This window comes from Vitis vinifera, chromosome 6 (genome assembly GCF_030704535.1).
Source record: "Vitis vinifera cultivar Pinot Noir 40024 chromosome 6, ASM3070453v1".
Taxonomy (NCBI): Eukaryota; Viridiplantae; Streptophyta; class Magnoliopsida; order Vitales; family Vitaceae; genus Vitis; species Vitis vinifera.
The window spans coordinates 3,961,348-3,981,789 of NC_081810.1; the positions used below are offsets into that span (position 1 = coordinate 3,961,348).

Here is a 20,442-nt window from a genome sequence, read left to right on the forward strand (position 1 = left end):
TAAATGAGTCAAATATGAGTTAAATATATTATAATTATTATAAAATTAATGAAAATAATTATTAAATATGTTAAATTTATATTAGTAGATTAATCTAAAAAAACCTATTTATTAATCCAAATACAATTATACTCGAGAGAATTGCATATGATATGGTTGAATATGGATACTTGAAAAATATCATGCTTTTGAGTTATAAAAAATTATGGTGCATGTTTTCAAAAACTATTTTTTATTCTTTAATTTAAAAACATTTTTTAAAAACAAATTTAAAAAAAAATGATAAAATGAACTTATGATTTTTTTTTTCTTTTTAAAGTTGGCGAAAATAATTTATGATTATTTATTTCATTTTGTTTTTAAAAATTATTTTTTAAAAATAACAATCAAACAATTTTTTATTTTTAAAAATAAAAAAATGTTTTTAAATCCTTCGGCTAAGTAACCGATTTAATAATTATGGGGCTGAGCTTTTCGGTATTCACTGGTTACGAGACCCGGGACCAGCATACTAGTACTTGAATAACCCCCGCTGCCACCCACCCAGACAGCCAGGATCGGACCATAGGGTATCTCTCTCTGCATATACGCTCGAATCATTTTCCGAATTCTGTATTGATCTTGGATTCGCGGAGATCCTAGGCTTTTGAGTGTTTCATTTTTCTTGTTTCGTCTCTGATATCTGATTCTCTTTTTGGTCTTGATCCAGTTTTTGCAGTTGCGAAATAAGGTTTACACCTGGCGATCTGGTTTGAGTTCTCCAGATGGAGGAAGATTTCGAGTTCGCTGATAAGGTTCCTCCCTCTTTTGAGCGCATGGTATGGTTTCTAACATCATTCGATTATGTATCAGTCTTCTTTTGTTTTCTTCATAGATCTGATGCGAATGTGTTATGTGGAGTCTTGATTTGGTTGTCCGGGTAAGTATAGAGGAAGAACATAAATTTTGGTTTTGAATATTTGACTTTCATTGTTTGGGATCTTGGTGTGAATTTTTGGATTGGTTTAGGTAGGTTTTTCTTTTTTCTTTGTTTTTTCCCCCGCAGATTATAATTTATTTTGTAGTTGAATTTTTCTTAGGAGCAAACAGGGATGGATGAAATGAAAAGAGAGTCTGTTTTAGTTCATTTTTGAGACTGAATTGGTTAATGGTTAAGTTTCTTGTTCTCTGTGGACGTTTATTCCTTGGTCACGAATTCACTGGATGGTTTGAGCACATTCTCATCTGGATTAGGTGAGAAATATGTTCATCTCAACAAATACAGTTTGGATTTTGATACGGTTGCAATAGATGTAGCGAAATTGGGGGAAAGATTATTCATATAATAAAGGGGACAGAATTAGGAAAATCTGTGACAGAAGTCTTATGTTTGGAAGTTGGAGCATGGATGCCATATTTTGCTTTAAAACAGTGAAAAACAAAACCACAACTTGTGATGCAAGTGTAAGGATTCGAGGAGAGGAGAAGATCAGGCATGGATGATATGGTTTAGGGGATGTGTGACCTATATTTTTGTTTAAAAACATGCAAAATGAAGACATACTTGTGATGCTTGGTCTTTGATCCCTGGTGAAAAGATTAAGAGTAAAAAGAAAAAGGAATTTGGCATGGATATATATAGCCTACAAATTAGTATTGCTTAAATATGTGTAGCAAAATAGTTAAATTAAAATTATTTGTGTAAATTATGCCTTCAAGTTGCTTAAATTGATTTTGAGTTTTGAAGTTACCAACAATGTTGTTTTTGTAGCTAGTTAGTGATGGAATAACTTGTGTGCTCCTCATGAATATTCATTTTATTTGCTCTTTACTGTGGTGTGATAAAGATGCCTTGGTTTAGTTGAATGTTGTGCATATATGTGTGTTTGTGCGTGTACATTTACATATATGAATTGGAGGAAGCAAAGAGGACCATGCTTTGAAAATGTCAATACAAGATCCCCAAAAAGAGTATGAAGGATTGTAGAAAAAGGATGCTCTATTTAATAGGACCTTCTACATCCCAAGATCTGCCAGTCCAAACCTTGATTAGTATTTGGATCAAACTAGGAATAAAGCTCATTCATCTCAAATAGCCAAGAGAAAGGGCACTGCATAAGAGACAATTGGTATGTTTGCAATGTATTTTCTAAAACAGTTTTCTATTTTTAAGAACAAAAAAAATAGTAAAACATGTTTGATAATTAGAAAACAGAAAAAAGTTTGTTGTTCTTAAAACATAAAACAAGGTTAGTTCTTTTTTGTTGTTTTCACTTGTTTTCTAAGGGCTGTTTTAAAAAATAATTATACAAATATGAAGAATGATTGAAAAAAAACAGAAAACAATTGTTTTTTCTTAAAAACATAAAATAAGGTATTTTTTGAAAATATATTTTAGTTGTTTTCTCAATGTTGTTTTAAAAAATAATTATACAAATATGAAAGATGATTGAAAATAAAACACTATAGATAAAAGTTATTTTTTAAAAATATTTAAAAACATAAAAAACGGGTTAAGAACATTTCAAGTTCCCAAATAAACCTTTGTTTTACAAAATATCAGAGAAAAGTTTTCAAAAACTAATTTTAAGAACTGTTTTTGAAAACTATACTTTTTGTTTTTTGACCTTCCCTTAGTTCCCTATCTCTAGTGAAAGCCTTGCTATGTTAAGCTCTTCAAGGAGAAAACAAATTAAAGATCCTTTACCAGCTGTGGAGGCAACAAAAACAGAAAGTAATGATGGTCTGGAAATCTTACTTTGGTTGAGGCAGCATCTATTCTTAGAATTATTTTTTACCCAGGATATGTAGGAAATTTTAGTTATCTGGAAAGTGGAAACATGACCTCCTTGTCATGAAAACATGGTTTTAGTGATCCTCTGCATTATTCATTCTGTTGTTTCTTACCATCCTCAAGATTCTGTGGATAGAATTTTTTACTTAATACTTGCCATACGATCAGCTAGTAAATTGTTCTACTTGTTCCACATTTTCTTTTATATTTAATTTTGTTAGCGTATCGTTAAAATTTTTATTTCCATGATTGAGAAACTTTTACAATTTTATTTGGGTACTGCATCTGTTCAGGACCTCTTGGAACTGTTCATCCTGCAATTATATATCAGTCTTTCTGTGCTATCATTCTTAACATAAAATTTATTCGCAAAATGATTTTTCTTCAATGAACAGAGTAGTAAAATTGCATATTTATTCTTAACATTCTTAACATAAAATTTATGTTAAAATTTTTCTTCAATGAACAGAGTAGTAAAATTGCAATTATATATCAGTCTTTCTGTGCTATCATTCTTAACATAAAATTTATTCGGAAAATGATTTTTCTTCAATGAACAGAGTAGTAAAATTGCATATTTTTTCTGCCGCTACCAATTTCTACCCTTGCCACCTTGCTACTGTTAGATTTGTTAGAATTTTTTTTTTCTAGCCCGCCCAAAGAAAAATCACTTCATTATTATGATTATTGCTGCTATTGCTACTATTATTACAATTTGATCAGAAACAACAATTCATTGAGCGAGTGAGAGTACAAGCAAGGATGGAATATTTTGCAAAGCATACAAGAACTGATCAGAAGAAGAGAAACTAAATGCTAAAGGGGGCAGCAGCCACGAAAAATAATTTGGGAAGTGGAGAACAAGAAAAGCCCCATATAGGTCAAAAGCCCAAAACAAAGGCCAAGAGACAAGATGGCTAAGGAGGCATGAATTCCCCAACAAAAACCTCCAAGCTAGAAGTACCATGCTTACCCTAAGACTCCTCCAACTAGTTGGAGAAACATGGAACCTAGATAAAAGAGCAGCCAACTCAGCCGACAAATCAAGGTATCCTTTGCATATGCAATCTTCCAAGGACCTTTTTTGGCTGATAAACTCAAAAAACTTGAATCATCCTTTATTAGGAAACTGACTTAACCCAAAGCAATTCCCTAGGTTAAGCCTTCCAACAAAGTATATACGTCTGCATTTACTGTCAACCCCACCCCAACTGGCATGGGAAAAAGAGCTCTGAATTTATTTATGATCATGGAAACCTCTACCAAAGCCTATCTACCCCAGGAATTAGCATATGTTAAAGCTGAATGGGGACAAGATCTACTTCAGGTACACCCCTACAGTTGTCCTGGTGTCACAACCAACAAGCAGCTCCCCAATCCAAAGTGATCACTTTAAGCGGAGTGCTTGGGAACTCTAAAGAGATGACACCACAACCCAAACTGTCTCCAATATTCTGAATCGGTCTCAAATATCTTGGCATTTCTCTTAATCAGATTGCCTAAAGTGAGGCAAATTTAGCAACATGCCATAGCATTCTACCCATAGCACTGCCACCAAAATCTCAAAAAGCAATGACCATAATAGTTTTGCTGCTTCTCTAGGCCCAAATCCAGCAAGCTTGAACAGTCTATGACATAATTCCATTGTTACCAGATAATAGGTGATCAACTCTCCTCACTACCTAAACATGTCACACACTCAAGGTTAAGGCTTTGTGGGGCTCCTCAACTATAGCATCTCATTGGCATTGGCCCCTGTATTAGCAACAGGCCAAACTTGTGGGAAAGTAACTTATTGCATGGAGTTAATCAGCATTCTCTCTTAATCTGCATTATGGTTCATGTAAAATTATCTTCTGCACTACTTGTTATGATTTTAGTTTTTCATTTTTTTTTTCATATAAATTTATTTTGCCTTTTGATGATTGAATAAGTTCTCAATGTTTCTTTATTGACAAACAGGGTAATGTGATAAAGGATGCTGATGCCAAAGGATTTAACCCAGGTTTGATAGTCCTGCTTCTTGTTGTCGGTCTGCTATTGGTTTTCCTAGTTGGGAACTATGCACTCTATGTGTATGCTCAGAAGACCCTTCCACCAAGAAAGAAGAAGCCTGTATCCAAGAAGAAGATGAAAAAGGAGAGGCTCAAGCAAGGTGTCTCAGCTCCAGGAGAGTAATTGAGTAGTCTTAGGGCTATTTATTTTCATTTCCTCTTAGGTTGAGCTATTACAATGAGATTTTCCTCTTCTTGACGCCCATTGGCGTTTGAAGACAATATTGCTTGGGTCTTGAGTTACTTTTGATGGACATCTAGTTGATTTTGGATTAAAACCCTAGGTCGGGGAGTTTAAATTATATGGTTGTCATGAAAAATTCAGTTAATGTGCTTCCCTTTATATGGTAACTTATCAGAGGAGCTCTAGCCCACCCTACACAGGCAACGAAACCAAAACCCATGGGTGAGTTACATCCAACCAGCTCTCATATTTGTATGTTTTTTGTGATAGCTGGCTACGTGGTGTGGCATTTTGTTCACTAGTTAATTCCAGCCAGCCTTGATCTTGGTGTTAAAATGAGGAGAAAACCTGGCCAGGCCTGCTCCTGCCCCTTAGGTTAAATATCTGTTTAAGGGAGGTAAAAAAAATGGGCTTGATGCCATTGGCCTTATAAAGTTGCAGAAGGGCCTACAGGTTCTAATCGAAAGTTGAGATTTTGAATTCTCTGAGTAGCTGAAACTGAAAGTATTACATCTGACCTTTCCATAACGTTAAGTTGTAACTTAACGTTAAGCTGTGACAAGTCACAGCTTGACGGTTAAATTTGAAATATTCCGACTCTATATACGCGTGTACCGTGAACCATAGTTTTCACTCTTGACTTTAATTTAAGTTATAATTTTAAGATAAATAGTTTGATATTATAAGAGATTTTATTAAACATCTAGAAATTCTTGTGTAAGCAAAAATAAAAATAAAAAAAAAAAAAGCTTTTAAAATTTAATTTTTGTTTTAGAACAACGTTATTAACCTAACATCATTCTTAAAGCTTGGGTGTGGGTTATTTTGCTTTAATTTTTATTTTTTATAAAAAGGAAATTTTCTATTTTTCTTTTATAAACAAAGTTGTGTTCAAGGATTATTTATTTATTTATTTATTTAAATTTATGAACCTTTGTAACACTTTCCTTTTAAAACGCGAAAAATAGAAGTTGTTTCATTCCATTTTTCTTAAAAAGAAAATTAACTTAATCGTATATTTTTCTTAAAATAGAAGCACAACTTTTTTTTTTCTTTTTTTTTTCTTGTGACATAAATGAACTTAAATTATTTTTTTATAAATGAATTATTTATCAAATAGCCTTTTTTGATTGAATTAATCTGAATTAATTTAGAATTTCATTAAAATAATCTTGGTTTTCTAGGAATATCTTATTAATAAAAAAAGCCCTAAACGAAAGAATATATGTATACTTTAACTCTAATGTCTATTTGTAAATATAACCTTCCTTTAATTTGTGTAACCTGTAGTGTCATCTTCATATAATATTGTTGTACCATCTTTAATTGAGTATAATTCACATGGTTCTTGCATATATTGGACCATAAATCTTAATCATATACATTCACAATTTATTTCATAAATTAGAAATATTTTCAAATGACTTGAAAAAGTGAAAAATCATTGTTTACTTTGTGAATCTAAATGGTATATTAGTACTACCACAAATAAATACGTATCTCATTTGAGACAGAGCTTTATAAGGGTCCAAAAGATAACTTGCATTCACCTACCAAAATAATTGTAATTTTGAATTTCTTAAATAAAAACAAACCTGTATCAATTGCCCTTAAAAGATAGTACAACATATGTTTGAAACTATTCCAATGCCTTTTATTTGTACTGGCATGGAACCTTGTTAGTAAATTGACAAAAAAATACAATATGTAGTAGTCATATATAATTTGCAAGATAAAGTAAATCTTCTTGATCTTTACAGAGAGGAAATCAGTATTTATTCATTTTTAGGGAACGCACAACCATTGGTGAGTTTAATGAATTTGTTTTGCCTATACAACACTACTTCAAAGTTTTATTTATGTATATTGATTGATAGACAAAAATTCCATCTAAAACATAATCAAGTTAAGGGTCGTAACAAAATTTTGTCCTTTCAAAAATCTTTTATTTCAAATTTTCTTTTCAAATAAGTAATCATTCTTATGAACTCTTCAAAATTTTCAACAAGATTTAAGTTATTAACATATATTACAATAATTGAAAATTCGATTTCTAACCTCTAATTGAACATGTATGAACAATCAAATTATTTTTATATCATTTTTTTTACTAAGTATTCACTATGGTGATTATACCACAAACATATGGATTTCTTCGATCCATATAAGGATTATTGTAGTTTAATTGAATACAAATTGAGTTTATGAAATAAATGCTTCAAATATTTTTTTTTTTAGGATTTCCATATATCTATCATGGATCTGTATATATAAGTTGTAACTACATCCAACAGATGTATTTCTACTCCTTCTACGTAAGGGTCTCCAAAAAGCCCGCGGCCCATGGCCTCGCCCAAGCCGAGAGGGCTAAAGCCCAGCCCGAGCCCATTTCTGGATGGGCCGGGCCATGGGCCCCAATTTAGGCCCGGTTCGGCCCGGCGGGTTGGGCCGCCCTTAAACCCGCCACTTAAAAAAATATATATATATAAAAAAAAATATTCAAGAAATAGAAAATGCTACATTAATAAAAATATTCATTGCTAACTATTTTATTCATTGAATGTATACATTACATTTAAAAATGTGGGAAAAGTTTACATCACTACAAACTAAATCCCAACTAGGTTGGCACCTAATATTTATAGGGATTTAAATATTAAGATTTTTTTTTTTTTTTTTTTAAATGTCAAGACCGTTCAACGGTCATATATTTGATATTTATGAGTGGCATGTTCAACGGTCATGTGACCGTTGAACAACCAACTCACTTTTATTTTTTTTTAAAAATCATACAACATTTCTAATATATATATAACTAATGCAAAATAGTTACACAAAAAAGGGTCAGCTCAGTTGGTGACTAGCTCTCCTTGAATACTCATATATCCATAAGGGAAGGGGTTCGAATACCCCTCCCTTCAAAACTCAAAAGTATTTTAATTTTTACTCAAAACCCACCCAAGCCTGTAGGCCCGCCCAGCTTGAGGGCCCACAGACTGGGCCACGGGCCTTAGATTTACCAAGGGCCCGGCCCGGCCAGCCCATTGACCAGGCTCAGTGGCCCGCCTTGGGCTGGGTCATGGGCCTTACTCCTCCGGGCCGGCCGGCTTGGCCCGGCCTGTTGGAGACCCTTACCTACGACCATCAATTTCATGTCTTTGTAAAAAACATTATGTCACAAGTTGTGTTTTATATCTTGTGATCACATTTTTCTCCGTTTACTTTCATATTAATTCTCATTTATATTTAATAAGTTTTATGTCTTCAAACATTTGGACACATCCAAATATTTCTCATGTTGATAATGAGTTTATTTATGTTTGGATGACTTTTTTCCATTTTGGCCAATGACATCTACATTGACATTCTTCTCTATTTTGTTGTTCAAGATTTTGATTGTTACTTATGATGTTAATAGCTACTTTTAAAGAAAAAACATTATCAATGATAATTGTTACTTCAATCCTATATTGTCCCCACTATATGCATAACTCAATGAGTTCTTTTTATTTTCAAGTATTAATGTCTTTTTATTGGCAAACCTTTATATTTTTGCTACTTCTATGGCTATTTGTGTTTTTGTCTTCTTCTAGGTGACCATCTCAACTTAAGACTAATTAATTATTTCTATCGATTCTTTTATACTTTTAGTTCAAAACTGTTTTCCTTTTCTTAAGTTCCTCCTTATGTTTTCCACTTTTGGGCATTTGTATCTCGAGTCAACAAATCTACCACATTTCAGACATATTTTAAACTCATTTATGAATTGCCTTGTAAGGATATTGATCCATACTAGAGTATTTGCAACTGAGATATGTGCTTCTATAATTATTTTGCATTAATGAATGCATGCAATAATTGATTGACAATATTTTACAAACAGATGATCTATTGAACTTCTAATTCACATTTAATTGTACGATGATCAAAATAAGACAAAGTTGATACATTTTAAGTAATATCTTGTTGTCCTTCTAAAATAAATTTTTCTTCCCCTAAGGATGACAATAGGACAAGTTCACTACAAATCACTCTCATTCTATTTGTTCAAATCGATTCTCATGAAAAAAAAATTAAAGAGATTAGAGCAAGTTGGGAAATTTCCCATACTCATCCCATTGTAACTCATTTGATGAAATAAATTAGTTTTCTTTTATATATATATATTAAAAATGAAGAAAATAAAAAATAAATTAAATTTTTTTATTTAATTATATTTATAATCGAGGTGGGATGAGGTAAGCAATATCCAAACTCAACCTTGGTTTTTAAAAAAGTTCTAAAACCTCCTTAACTCATTTAAACTTCTACCAAACACATCTTGCCCACGCATCCTACTATGAAGGGCAAGATCAGGCGAGTACCTAATTTGTCATATTGTCATTCCTTCTCCCCATATTAGCGACTGCACTTAATGAGAGATCTTGTTAGCAAATTATAAGTTTGAGTATGAAAAACAAAATGCTCAACACGAATCCCAATTGAAGTACAATAGTAACAAACATTTTAGATGTAAATTTGTCATCGTTATTAAGACTTATTATCTGACTTAGGTGATACGAGAATTAAACCTATAATTGAATTATTTGAACAATCAGTCAAGCAAATAAAACATTACAACTAGAAAATAGGCAAACATGTTATTACCTAGTTGAAATATCTATTAAAACTATGAAATATTGAAATGACCCACAATGTGAGTGGATAGATTCACATATGTCTCCTTGAATTTATTCTAGAAAAACTAATAACTTAAGAGTCGAGTTTAGCAACTGATGATTTAATAATCAATTTTTCAAGGAGACAACACAATGGAAATCATTGTATAAAAAAGTCTTTTGATTCCTTAACAGATGCCAATGAAAATTGGATATAATAGGACATATCATCAAAGAGCTTAGATGAGCTAATCAATAATGCCATAGTAGCATTTTTTGGTAGAGAACTTCTGGCTCATGATTATACAGGTTTCAATGAGTGTGATAGTGGTGTGATATAGCCTGGATGATAAAGTATATTCTTTTTTTTTTACTAATTAAGACAATACTTTCAACCAGAAAAAATCAATACAAAAATACTTGACATTACTTTCTTGCTTAATTTCAATATAATCCATTTTGATGGACATCTTTAAAGCCAAACAAATCTTTTCTGGATCTACTAGATTATAAAACATCATGGATACGAAATTTTGTTCCATTTGATAATTCCATTCATCGGATGTCATAACACAAGGATATAATGTACCTTTTTATAGGTTTATATATAGAAAACCCGAAAATTTTCTACTTAGTACTCATTTTTAAAATAACATAACATTCATATTTGTTATATTTACAATACAAATAAGAGCTAAATACGCTTTACCTTCTTAATCTTAGGCTTGTTTCATATTTTATTTCCTTATATTCAGAAGTTAATACTTACCTCCCAAATTTGTTAAAAGAGCAGTACTTTGTTCCTCAAACTTATTAAAAAAAATCGGTAAATAAGTTGTTAAAGTGAAGAAATAAAGCAAAACCATTTAACTTTACAGTAAAATGTATAAATCATAAATAATTTTGTGAACATTTATCTAAAATCAAAAATCAAAATTGAAAATTGGTAACTACTATATTTTGAAAGTATTTGAGAAATTTCACTTGAAAGTTGTTAATTCGAAATTAGTTTTATCCAAATTTAAACCAATGTTTAAATCAAGGTGTTAAAAGGGGTGATCCTTTTATAATAATTTGTATAAAAAATAATTTTATTAAAAAAAATTAAATAATATTTTCAAATGTATAAGGCACAAACAGGCCCAAAGAGAGAGAGAGAGGAGAAGGTAAAATGATTATAGGGATAACCGATTAAAAGGGACAAAAATCCCTCAATATTGCAAAACTAACCCTTTACTTATTTAGGTCTCAAAAATGACCCAATTCGGACAAAAATACCCCCTCATCCCCTCAGTTATCTTTTTCAGCCCTTTTTCCCTCCAACTCCAATTTTCTCTTGTATTGTGTCTCTTCGTTACCCTTTTTCCCTCCAACTCCAATTTTCTCTTGTATTGTGTCTCTTCGTTACCCTGCAAACCCATTTGTTCCATCTGTTAACCTGCGAGAAAGAAATCACGAAGGATTTTTCCGTTTATTGCAAGAGAACAAAAAGGCAACACAATACAAAGAAAAAACAGAAAGTAAGTTTCACTGTTTCATTCTTTGATTTTGGTTTTTCGAACTGTATATATGAATCTTCATCCATGAAATGAGAAGAAACCCTAAGTGTCTTATTTTGGTTCTTATTTTTTTCTTTTAACCAAACCCGATTTTTCATCTTTCTGATATTGTGTGTTGATTCAGTTCATGAAAATGGAGGAAGAAAAAAATTCTGTGATGAAAAATACGAAACAGAAGAGGTATAAAATTTTGGGAAAAAAAAGAAGTGAAAGAAAGCCAGGTTTTGAAACCTCTTCATCGTCATCAGAAAATGAGAAGAAATCAACTGATTCAGTAAGCATTAATTGTCTACTTGAAATTTTGATTTTTAATTTTTTTTTTTAATTTTATCATTTTTAATAGATTTTTTTTTTGTGAATTTATTTTTCATGAATTGATAATCTAATTGTTGGAAATTTTCTCAGTGAGGTTATAGTCCAAGGTTTAAAGCAATATTTGAATTATTAGAAAAAACTAAACTTAACTACTATCAAGTTTACCATCAAAAGGTTTTGAAATTTTGTGTAATGAAGTTATTTGTTATGAATTTATAACGTATTTGAATATAATTTTTGTGAAATTATTTTATCCAAATATTTAGAATTTTGATTTAAATATATATGTTAAGAAGAAACTGAACTTAACTGCTATCAAGTTCATTGTCAGGTTGCAATTTCAAAATGGTTTTGTTTTGTTTCAAATTTCAATAAACACTAGAATAATGCCTACAATTTTTTGTAGCTGCAACTTACTAAAATATAATAGCTTCAATTGCATTAGTAAAATAATATCTTTAGAATATTAGCATTTGACATGACATCCTTAAATAATAGGAAAATAAAGTCTATGTTAAGAAGTAATACAAAATGATGGATTTAACATAGTTGGATAAGTTTGGTAATATAATTTTGCTCAATTTATATTGATATTTTTACAATTTGTTATTATTTTGCAAATTGACATTCCTCCTCATCTCCTATCTTTTATATCTAAAATATCTAAAGAGGAGTACTTTCCTGGAAAAATTGCATGTTTGTCTCACTTGGTAGCCATTGAAAATATTAAGAAGAAATTGACTGAACCACAATTGGAGATGTTTAGAAAATCATGTTTTGGTCATTTTTTACTCCTTCCCGAACTTAGATTTTCAGCCCAAATTGTTCATCAATTGTTGTTACGTCAATGTGAAACCAAAAAAGACAATGAAATATGGATTTTATTAAAGTCAAAGGGCTTAAGATTTAGTAAAGAAGAGTTTGCATTGATTACGGGCTTGAGTTTTGGTCCTATTACAAAATGTGATAAAAAATCATTACGAATAAGGGACACATACTTTAAAGGAGAAAACAAGGTGCGTAATGATGAGTTGGAGAAAGTTTTTCTTTCTTTAGGAGAGGAAAAGAAAAAGAAAAAGAATAAGAAAAAAAAAAAAAAGATTTGAAGATGAAGAGGTGATAAAGTTGGCACTTTTGTATTTTTTAGAGCATGTTTTATTTGGGAAAGAAGGAAAAAATTTGATAGATATGGAATGGGTTGCTTTGGTTGATAATTTGGAGGCTTTTAACAAGTATCCATGGGGGGGGATTTGTTATGAGAGGACACTATTTGGTTTGCAAAGAGCTTTGGAGAACCGGGTATCCAAATACCAAGATAAAAAGAAAACAAAGGGAGAAGCTGCAGTTGAAGCATATAGTCTTGTTGGATTTCCATATGCATTCCAGGTTTGGGCATACGAGGCTATTCCACTTATTGGATTGAAATATGCCACTCGTGTATCTGAGAGGTATCCTCGAATATTAAATTGGAGTGCAACAAGTGCTCCAAGGTCTACTGAGGTTGAAAATGTATTTCTAGAGCCTCATGTAAGTAATTCTTTACCTTTACATTTTAATAATGCAATTATAAATATTATTGAATTGTTGTTTATTAATAATTATATTTGATTTGGACTTTGTAGTTAACTTTTCATTCGCTTCTAACACCCACTTTAGAGGAGCAACAACAAGACTATTACAAGCATGTAGATAAACAAGGAGCTTCAGCAGAAATGTTGCACCAATCAAATGCCTCACAAGATGCCAAGAATGATGACTTAAGGCATGAAAAAAGCTCATCTGACACTGCTGCATATGTTGCTGCTGCTACTGCTGCAATGACAGAAGAAACAACAAATGATGCAATCACCCCATCAATAGAGGTAACTTAAACTAAACTTAGCCATCATAAATAATGCATGCATGTTTTTTTTTTTTTGGTACTTTATTTAATATAAGATGTTCATTCCATAATTAACATGTGGAACCTGACCTTAACTATAAATAAACAAGAGCTATTACAAAAGCAACCTATTCATTGGTTGATTACAAGGGTAAAATAGGTATTTACAAAGCTAAAAATCAAGCAAAATATCTTGGAGAACCGGTAGTGGAATAACATCAACAATGTCTCAAAACAGGGGATTCAAAGGAATTTCGCAATGTGCCTAATCCTCCTTGCGAAATTTTCGCAATGTGTTTCTTCATGGTGCGAAATGGCAAAATTTCGCACCATGAAGAAAATCCCCTTGCGAAATTTTCGCAATGTGGCTCTTCATGGTGCGAAATGGCAAAATTTCGCACCATGAAGAAAATCCCATTGCGAAATTTTCGCAATGTGAAATTCACCTTGCGAAATTGGCCATTTGACATGATGCAGTTGTCTTCCGAAGGCCATATCTTCCTCATTTCAGCTCCAAATCATACACGGTTTGAAGCGTTGGATTCTTGACTTCCTAAGCTTTCAAATGGTATATAACATGCAAAAATTGGACTTCGGGAAGTGCCTCAAAAGTGCGAAAGAAGACTGCAGCTGTTTTCTTCACTCTGTTTTCCTCTTCTCCATTGCTTGTGCTCGTGTTTCCACTTGAAATTCAAGCCTATAAACGTACAAAATCCTTGCTTAACTCACCCAAGTAGCTCCTCCAACAATTGGCATGCTTGAATTGGTTCATAAGCTGATAAAAACATGTAAACTTGCCACAAAATGGTTAAAACCAATTACTAAGGACCTTAATGAATTAATTGGGTTAAATGAATATGATTACTACTCAAAGGTGCTTAAAACCATTATAATTAGGTCTACAAAATAGCACTTTTTGGTAGTAATCACAAAGTGAACAAACTTGTCATAATATATATATAAATATTGTAAGTGTTAAATTTTTATTTCATTTATGTGCAATATGTGCAGAAATTATGGATGGAGTTTTTGAAATTCAGACAAAGCTCAGAGTTAAATTTCAATCATCTAAAGAAAGAAATTGAAGGACTCAACTTGAAGATGGATGAATTGAAACAACTTTTATTAGAAGTTAGTGACATGTTTACTTGTTTAAATTTTCTAATACTTCAATGTTTTGACATTTGTGTTTTCTCATATTTATTATTATTGGGTGGTGTATGCAATTTTAGGTTAAGAGTTCGAATGAGGAACACGGTATGCATGACACTAGATTCAGAAAATCTAGTACAAAAGAAAATGATAACAATATGGGCTTTGATTTCCAGACTGGAATTTTTGAGGATGTTACAGATGATGAAGTGGAGAGAAATGACATTCCCATGGATGTGAACATTGATATGGAAGCTTCTAGAAACCTTCAGCTTGCAGAAAAACACATGACTAAAGAGTTGAAAGATGACTACTCTATTGATGATCCAGTTATTGATATTGCCAAGTTGTTTGGTACCCCAACTATGTCGGGCGAGTTTTCAGTATATGTCATACCTCACCATCTATCTCCTGCCATTTTTAAGCGAAGGCGTGAGATTAAAAAGTCTCATATCTTACAGCACCCTTTTACAGATCCCACCAAGAGAAAGAAACTAAGAAAAGAGATTGAGAAACCATTAACTTCATTTGATCCTTTGCATCCAATCTCTGAAGAAGCATTAGAGTCCTTTCAAAAGTGGATGAGTGATGACCAAGGGTAAGTTGTATACATCCATACTTGTAAATTTGTGTTCTTCACAAGTTATAAAATTACTAATGTTTTTATTTTTTTTTTTTATGTCAAAGGTCCACAATTGACATTGACTACATGCATATAGATAAAAAATGGTTTCAATCACTGTCTAATCATGGTTCATGGCTTGCTGACACGGTTTGTAAATGATGCATTTTGTTTTTATTTTTATTTATTATTATGTTCAGCTTACAACCAAATAATATAACTAATTTACTTTATTGTAATTGTTAGCACATTGATGTTGCCTTCTTCTTTTTCCGGAAGCGGCGAATAGAAAATCCTCATCTTTTTTCCCAAAAGTTTACCACAATGGATACTATGTTTTGCGTATGTGTAGTTTGAATTTTAGTTAACATTTTTAATTTTTTTGTAATAATGAATCTTATGATCTTGGTTATTTATTTATGTATATTAACTTTATTCTATGTAGCAAAATGCTCAAGCAAGATGGATTAAGCATGGCAAGAAGTGGAACCAATTCAAATTACTAGAGAATGACATCCTTATTGATTATGCCAATGGTTTGCAGCCTCTTTATTCTGTCAAATGGCCTGATGTTGACATTGTGTATGTCCCTATCAATGTTCGGGCTAGTCACTGGGTATTAGGAGTTGTCCACCTTCATCGAAGGATTATATACGTATATGACTCATTGATGGGCATCAATAATAATGCAAGATTGCAAGTTGCCATTAAACCATTAGCCAAATTGTTGCCGCATATATTGAATGCAATAGCATATTATGGTTTTCATGGTGACACAAAAGTTAACTACCAAGAATGGGAAATTGAACGGCTGCAAGATATTCCTCAACAGGAAAATGAGTAAGTGATCTTAAATTTACTTTCATAACTTATACACTTAATCTTTAATAATAGCCCTAACATTGATTATTTGTGTACCATGCAGTGGTGATTGTGGCATGTTTGTTATCAAATATGCTGAATACTTAATGCACAACCATCCATTGAAGTCATTAACAAGTGCACGAATGGACTGGTTTCGGGAAAAGATGGCAGCAGAGCTATTTTATATGAAATACTTGCCTATGTAATGAATTCATGTTGATATTTCACATTTTGATAATGTAGTTGGATGGTTTGTTATATGTAATTGGATAGCTTCATATATGTAGTTAGGCATTTTGATAAATGTAGTTGGACAGGTTGATATATCTACTTGGATATTTTGATGAATGTTGTTCGATAGTTATGTATACAATTGACCTTTTAAACTAAACTTCAATGTTGTCAAGTTGTTATGGGTACAAACTTGAAGGTAATTAAGTCCACAGTCTTAATAGAACACATGAACTTAACTACTATCAAGTTAACTGTGAACAAACTTGACAGATATTAAGTCGAAATCTATTCCAGAATAACATATTTAATCTGGACTTAACAGGTATCAAGTTGATCTTCTATAGACTCATAAGAAGTTGTGTCTACAATTGTCATTTTTACCTGAACTTAACTATTGTCAAGTTATTTTATGAACAAACTTGAAGGTAGTTAAGTTCACAGTCTTCAGACAAAAACTGAACTTAACTATTGTCAAGTTATTTTATGAACAAACTTGAAGGTAGTTAAGTCCACAGTCTTCAGACAAAACCTAAACTTAACTATTGTCAAGTTGTTTTATGAACAAACTTGAAGGTAGTTAAGTTCACAGTCTTCAGACAAAACCTGAACTTAACTATTGTCAAGTTGTTTTATGTACAAACTTGAAGGTAGTTAAGTCTACAGTCTTCAGACAAAACCTGAACTTAACTATTGTCAAGTTGTTTTATGAACAAACTTGAAGGTAGTTAAGTTCACAGTCTTCAGACAAAACCTGAACTTAACTATTGTCAAGTTGTTTTATGTACAAACTTGAAGGTAGTTAAGTCCACAGTCTTCAGACAAAACCTGAACTTAACTATTGTCAAGTTCCTTATCAATAAACGTGAGAACAGTTGAGTCCATAGTTTGAGAATAAACATGTAATTTTCATTTATACTTTATACATAACTCATCATAACATATATGTACAAAAGTAACAAATATCTCCATTTCTATGGTTATGCAAAAAAAAGGGATCATTATTACAATATTCATCTATGTGCTTATCCTATCACCTTATACAAAAAAGTAACTTACATTTCTGTTCACATGGGTACCAAAAAAACAAAAAAGTTCACTATTACAATTTTCATTCCATGTAAGTTCATAGAGTGCCAAAGCTATCATGATATCAAGGGATTGGTCGTTTGCATGTTTTCCGATTATGCCCATATTGACCACATCGACTACAACGAGATGTGCGCTTGCCCTCTCCACCAGAAGGAATTCTTACTTTCCTTGGTCTTCCTGTTGGGCGTCTTGTTTTAGGTGGTAACACAACTTTATCACGAATATGATTAGGTACTACCCAATCTATTTCATTTCCAGTTGGATAAATACACTCTGAATATGAAGATAACAATGCTTTAGTAGTAAAATACTTGGAGCACAAAGTGTAACATGAAATGTTGTAAAATCTACAAGCAGCAATAGCATGTGCACATGGAATATGATCAAGATCAAATTGTCGACATGTGCATGAACGAGTGTCTAAATTCACTTGAGCACTAATGCCAGCATAGTTAACATTACACTCCTTGGAGTTGATAGGTTCCACTAGATATGTTGCTGACATATTATACCTAGAACGAAGTTCTCCATCAGCCCACATGGTAAGTTCAGTTGACATTGACATTGCTTGTTGTTGACGAGTCACAAACCATTTTTGAAGTAAGTTTCTCAATTCTTCAACCAATTGCAAAACCGGAAGATCTCTAGCATTTTTCAACACAGCATTAAGGCTTTCAACGATCCCTGTCGTCATGATATTATATCTTTTTTCGGTAGAATATGAACGTGCCCATCGATCAACACCTATATCCATCAAATATCTTGCTGCTCTTGGGTCAATCATCTCTAGTTGCCCAAATATAAAATTAAACTCTGAAACACGATAAGCATGGGCAGCATCATGGAACAACTTATGAATTGCAGGATTCTTGAACTTTGTCTTCAAATTTTGTCCAACGTGATAAGTGCAGACACCATGCCTCGCATGGGGAAATACTTTATGTACTGCTTTCTCAATGCTACCATGTCGATCTGATATCACAAACAAATCATCAATGTGTCCAAGTGCATCATGTAGTTTTTGTAAAAACCACTCCCATGAGGCATCATTTTCTGAATCACCAATCCCAAAGGCTAAAGGGTATATCTGATTGTTGCCATCTTTACACGCTGCAATAAATAAAGTCCCTAAGTACTTTGCTTTCAAAAATGTCCCATCAACTGCAACCACAGGCCTTATTGATGTGTGAAACCCAGCAAGAGATGCACCAATCGACATAAAAAAGTATTTGAATTGATTATCACAATCAGTAACTATATCAGTAATGGTACCAGGATTTTTTTGCTCTAAAACATAGCAATAGGATGGTAAAGTGTTATAAGACTCCTCAGGTGATCCCCTAATAGAACCTAGAGCAAGTTCTTTGGCTCTCCACGCCTTATCATAACTGATTTGAATGCCATACTGCTTTCGAATGTCTGCTACAATGTCTTTTGGTCGAAATTCACAACCAATCCCTTGATATGTTTCTCTTATACTCTCACCAATCAACCAACTACTTGCATGTCGATTGTCACGAGACATCATATCTAACCGACAAGTGTGTGTTGAATAGAATTTCATTATTTGAAACATATTGGAAATCCCCAACTTGGTAGCACGAACTCGCCACTTGCATTCTTTATCAAAACATTCAACAAGCAATAACTTAGTAGTGGATTTAGTTGTTTTGAACTCAAACTTCCTTTTCAGAGCCATCATATACAACTTCCTTTGTAATTCTTTCTTACTTGAGTAAATTTGGTGTTCTTCTAGATGGTCATCACTAATTCCACTAACTATAGGTTGTTGCATCATGTTTTGTCTTTCATTTGCTACATCTTCGATTATAGTGGGATTGTCATGTATGAACCCATCACTTGTATCAATCATGGTCAAGATTTCTGCACTCTGAGCTGAACCAGTTCTGAATAAGCCAATTTGGGTCACTTGCTTATCACTAGTAGGGTTAGTATTCATTCTATAATCCTCCTCATTAATTGCAGTCTCATTCATGTTCCAATCATGAACTTTATACCCTTCATGTGACTCATTTTGAAATCTTGGTCCATTTTCACCATCAACAGTAAGAGTTTCAACTGAATCACAATGAATGTGTCTACTTTTATGCATCAACATTGAGTCCTCATTCAATTCTTTATCAATCTCAAAAGACATATGACATTCGAAATAAGAATTGCAAATTGATTTCTGATTGTGATTATCAATTCTCTTTTCAACTGTGATGCACAATGGAACAGGCAGCTTACCATTTGTACAATTTAAACCAATAAAGAATTTCACATCCCCATCATCAGTTAGTTGTATAGGACTTGTGGGTATGTTGGCATTGAATACATACTTCATTGAAAGAAAACAATTTGTTGGATCTAGCTTCAAAATATGATGGACAACCCCTAATAACTCTTTATATGATATAGTTTTCGGGATCTCAATGCCTTTACCTTTACTTCCTTCGAAATAGAAAACATTTCCATCTCGTACCCATTCTCCTTCATATAAAAGCATTATTCCTACTTCATCAACCACTGAAATAACAGAATAATTCAATTAGTGGCATCAACAAACAATATTAGAATATTTTTTAGTTACATCATAGCATTAGCACCAATAAGTAGGTATTAATTTTAAAAAACTCATTCATTATTAAATACATATTATTTCATTACACATATTTATTTTTTTAATAAACAACAAATAAATAACATTATTAATCATCTTTACTACCTCAAATAATACCAATAATGATATAGAAATACAATGTATATAGTTATTAAATAAATTCAGACATTGTAACTCTAAACTATTTTAAACAATAAAAATATATTTGTTTACTAAAAGATTGGTTATGTTGTAATTTATTTAATGTCAAGGCTAATTTGCAAATGATTCAACTCAAATTGAGTATAATTAAATACAATAACAAAAATATAATGTTACTATAAAATAACTATATACAATCTTAACTTACTTCAAGTTCAACTTAACACACGTCAAGTTCAACTTAATATCCGTAAGGTTTTGATATATAACTAAAAAAGATAACTTTATATAT

General features: G+C 32.0%; 3 protein-coding genes and 1 long non-coding RNA gene across 6 annotated transcripts; 3 read left to right on the forward strand and 1 right to left on the reverse strand.

Annotated features, from left to right (window-relative positions):
• The first annotated feature begins 440 nt into the window (after positions 1-440).
• LOC100248443 (DNA-binding protein S1FA) lies at positions 441-5,156 on the forward strand. 3 transcript variants are annotated; one of them, XM_002284976.5, is made up of 3 exons: positions 441-569; positions 710-818; positions 4,736-5,156. In XM_002284976.5, the coding sequence occupies exons 2-3, from the start codon at positions 765-767 to the stop codon at positions 4,949-4,951; spliced, it is 270 nt and encodes an 89-aa protein (XP_002285012.1). In that variant the 5' UTR covers positions 441-569; positions 710-764; the 3' UTR covers positions 4,952-5,156. The 3 variants fall into 3 exon arrangements, with proteins under 3 accessions (XP_002285012.1, XP_010651138.1, XP_010651139.1); XM_010652836.3 differs by having other exon boundaries at positions 719-818; XM_010652837.3 differs by having other exon boundaries at positions 505-612; positions 719-818.
• A 6,788-nt stretch (positions 5,157-11,944) lies between these two features.
• Positions 11,945-15,556, forward strand: LOC109122720 (uncharacterized). Its single transcript, XM_059737277.1, has 5 exons — positions 11,945-13,070; positions 13,166-13,405; positions 14,658-15,175; positions 15,265-15,349; positions 15,446-15,556. The coding sequence occupies exons 1-5, from the start codon at positions 12,732-12,734 to the stop codon at positions 15,554-15,556; spliced, it is 1,293 nt and encodes a 430-aa protein (XP_059593260.1). The 5' UTR covers positions 11,945-12,731.
• A 22-nt stretch (positions 15,557-15,578) lies between these two features.
• Positions 15,579-16,454, forward strand: LOC132253897 (uncharacterized). The gene is made up of 2 exons (XR_009465794.1): positions 15,579-16,039; positions 16,125-16,454. It is a non-coding gene; the product is annotated as an uncharacterized LOC132253897 (long non-coding RNA).
• A 993-nt stretch (positions 16,455-17,447) lies between these two features.
• LOC132253911 (uncharacterized) lies at positions 17,448-19,544 on the reverse strand. The gene has a single exon (XM_059737278.1). It carries the CDS (start codon positions 19,542-19,544, stop codon positions 17,448-17,450), a length of 2,097 nt encoding a protein of 698 aa, XP_059593261.1.
• Between the last annotated feature and the right edge of the window lie 898 nt (positions 19,545-20,442).

Excerpts from the sequence above, each read along its gene's own strand:
- LOC100248443 (XM_002284976.5), top strand. The coding sequence starts at position 765 with ATGGAGGAAGATTTCGAGTTCGCTGATAAGGTTCCTCCCTCTTTTGAG. Across the intron at positions 819-4,735 it reads CTCCCTCTTTTGAGCGCATG|GGTAATGTGATAAAGGATGC; the intron begins GTATGGTTTCTA and ends ATTGACAAACAG.
- LOC109122720 (XM_059737277.1), top strand. The coding sequence starts at position 12,732 with ATGGAATGGGTTGCTTTGGTTGATAATTTGGAGGCTTTTAACAAGTAT. Across the intron at positions 13,406-14,657 it reads CAATCACCCCATCAATAGAG|GTTAAGAGTTCGAATGAGGA; the intron begins GTAACTTAAACT and ends ATGCAATTTTAG. Across the intron at positions 15,350-15,445 it reads GTTCATGGCTTGCTGACACG|CACATTGATGTTGCCTTCTT; the intron begins GTTTGTAAATGA and ends TGTAATTGTTAG.
- LOC132253911 (XM_059737278.1), bottom strand. The coding sequence starts at position 19,544 with ATGTCTTTTGAGATTGATAAAGAATTGAATGAGGACTCAATGTTGATG.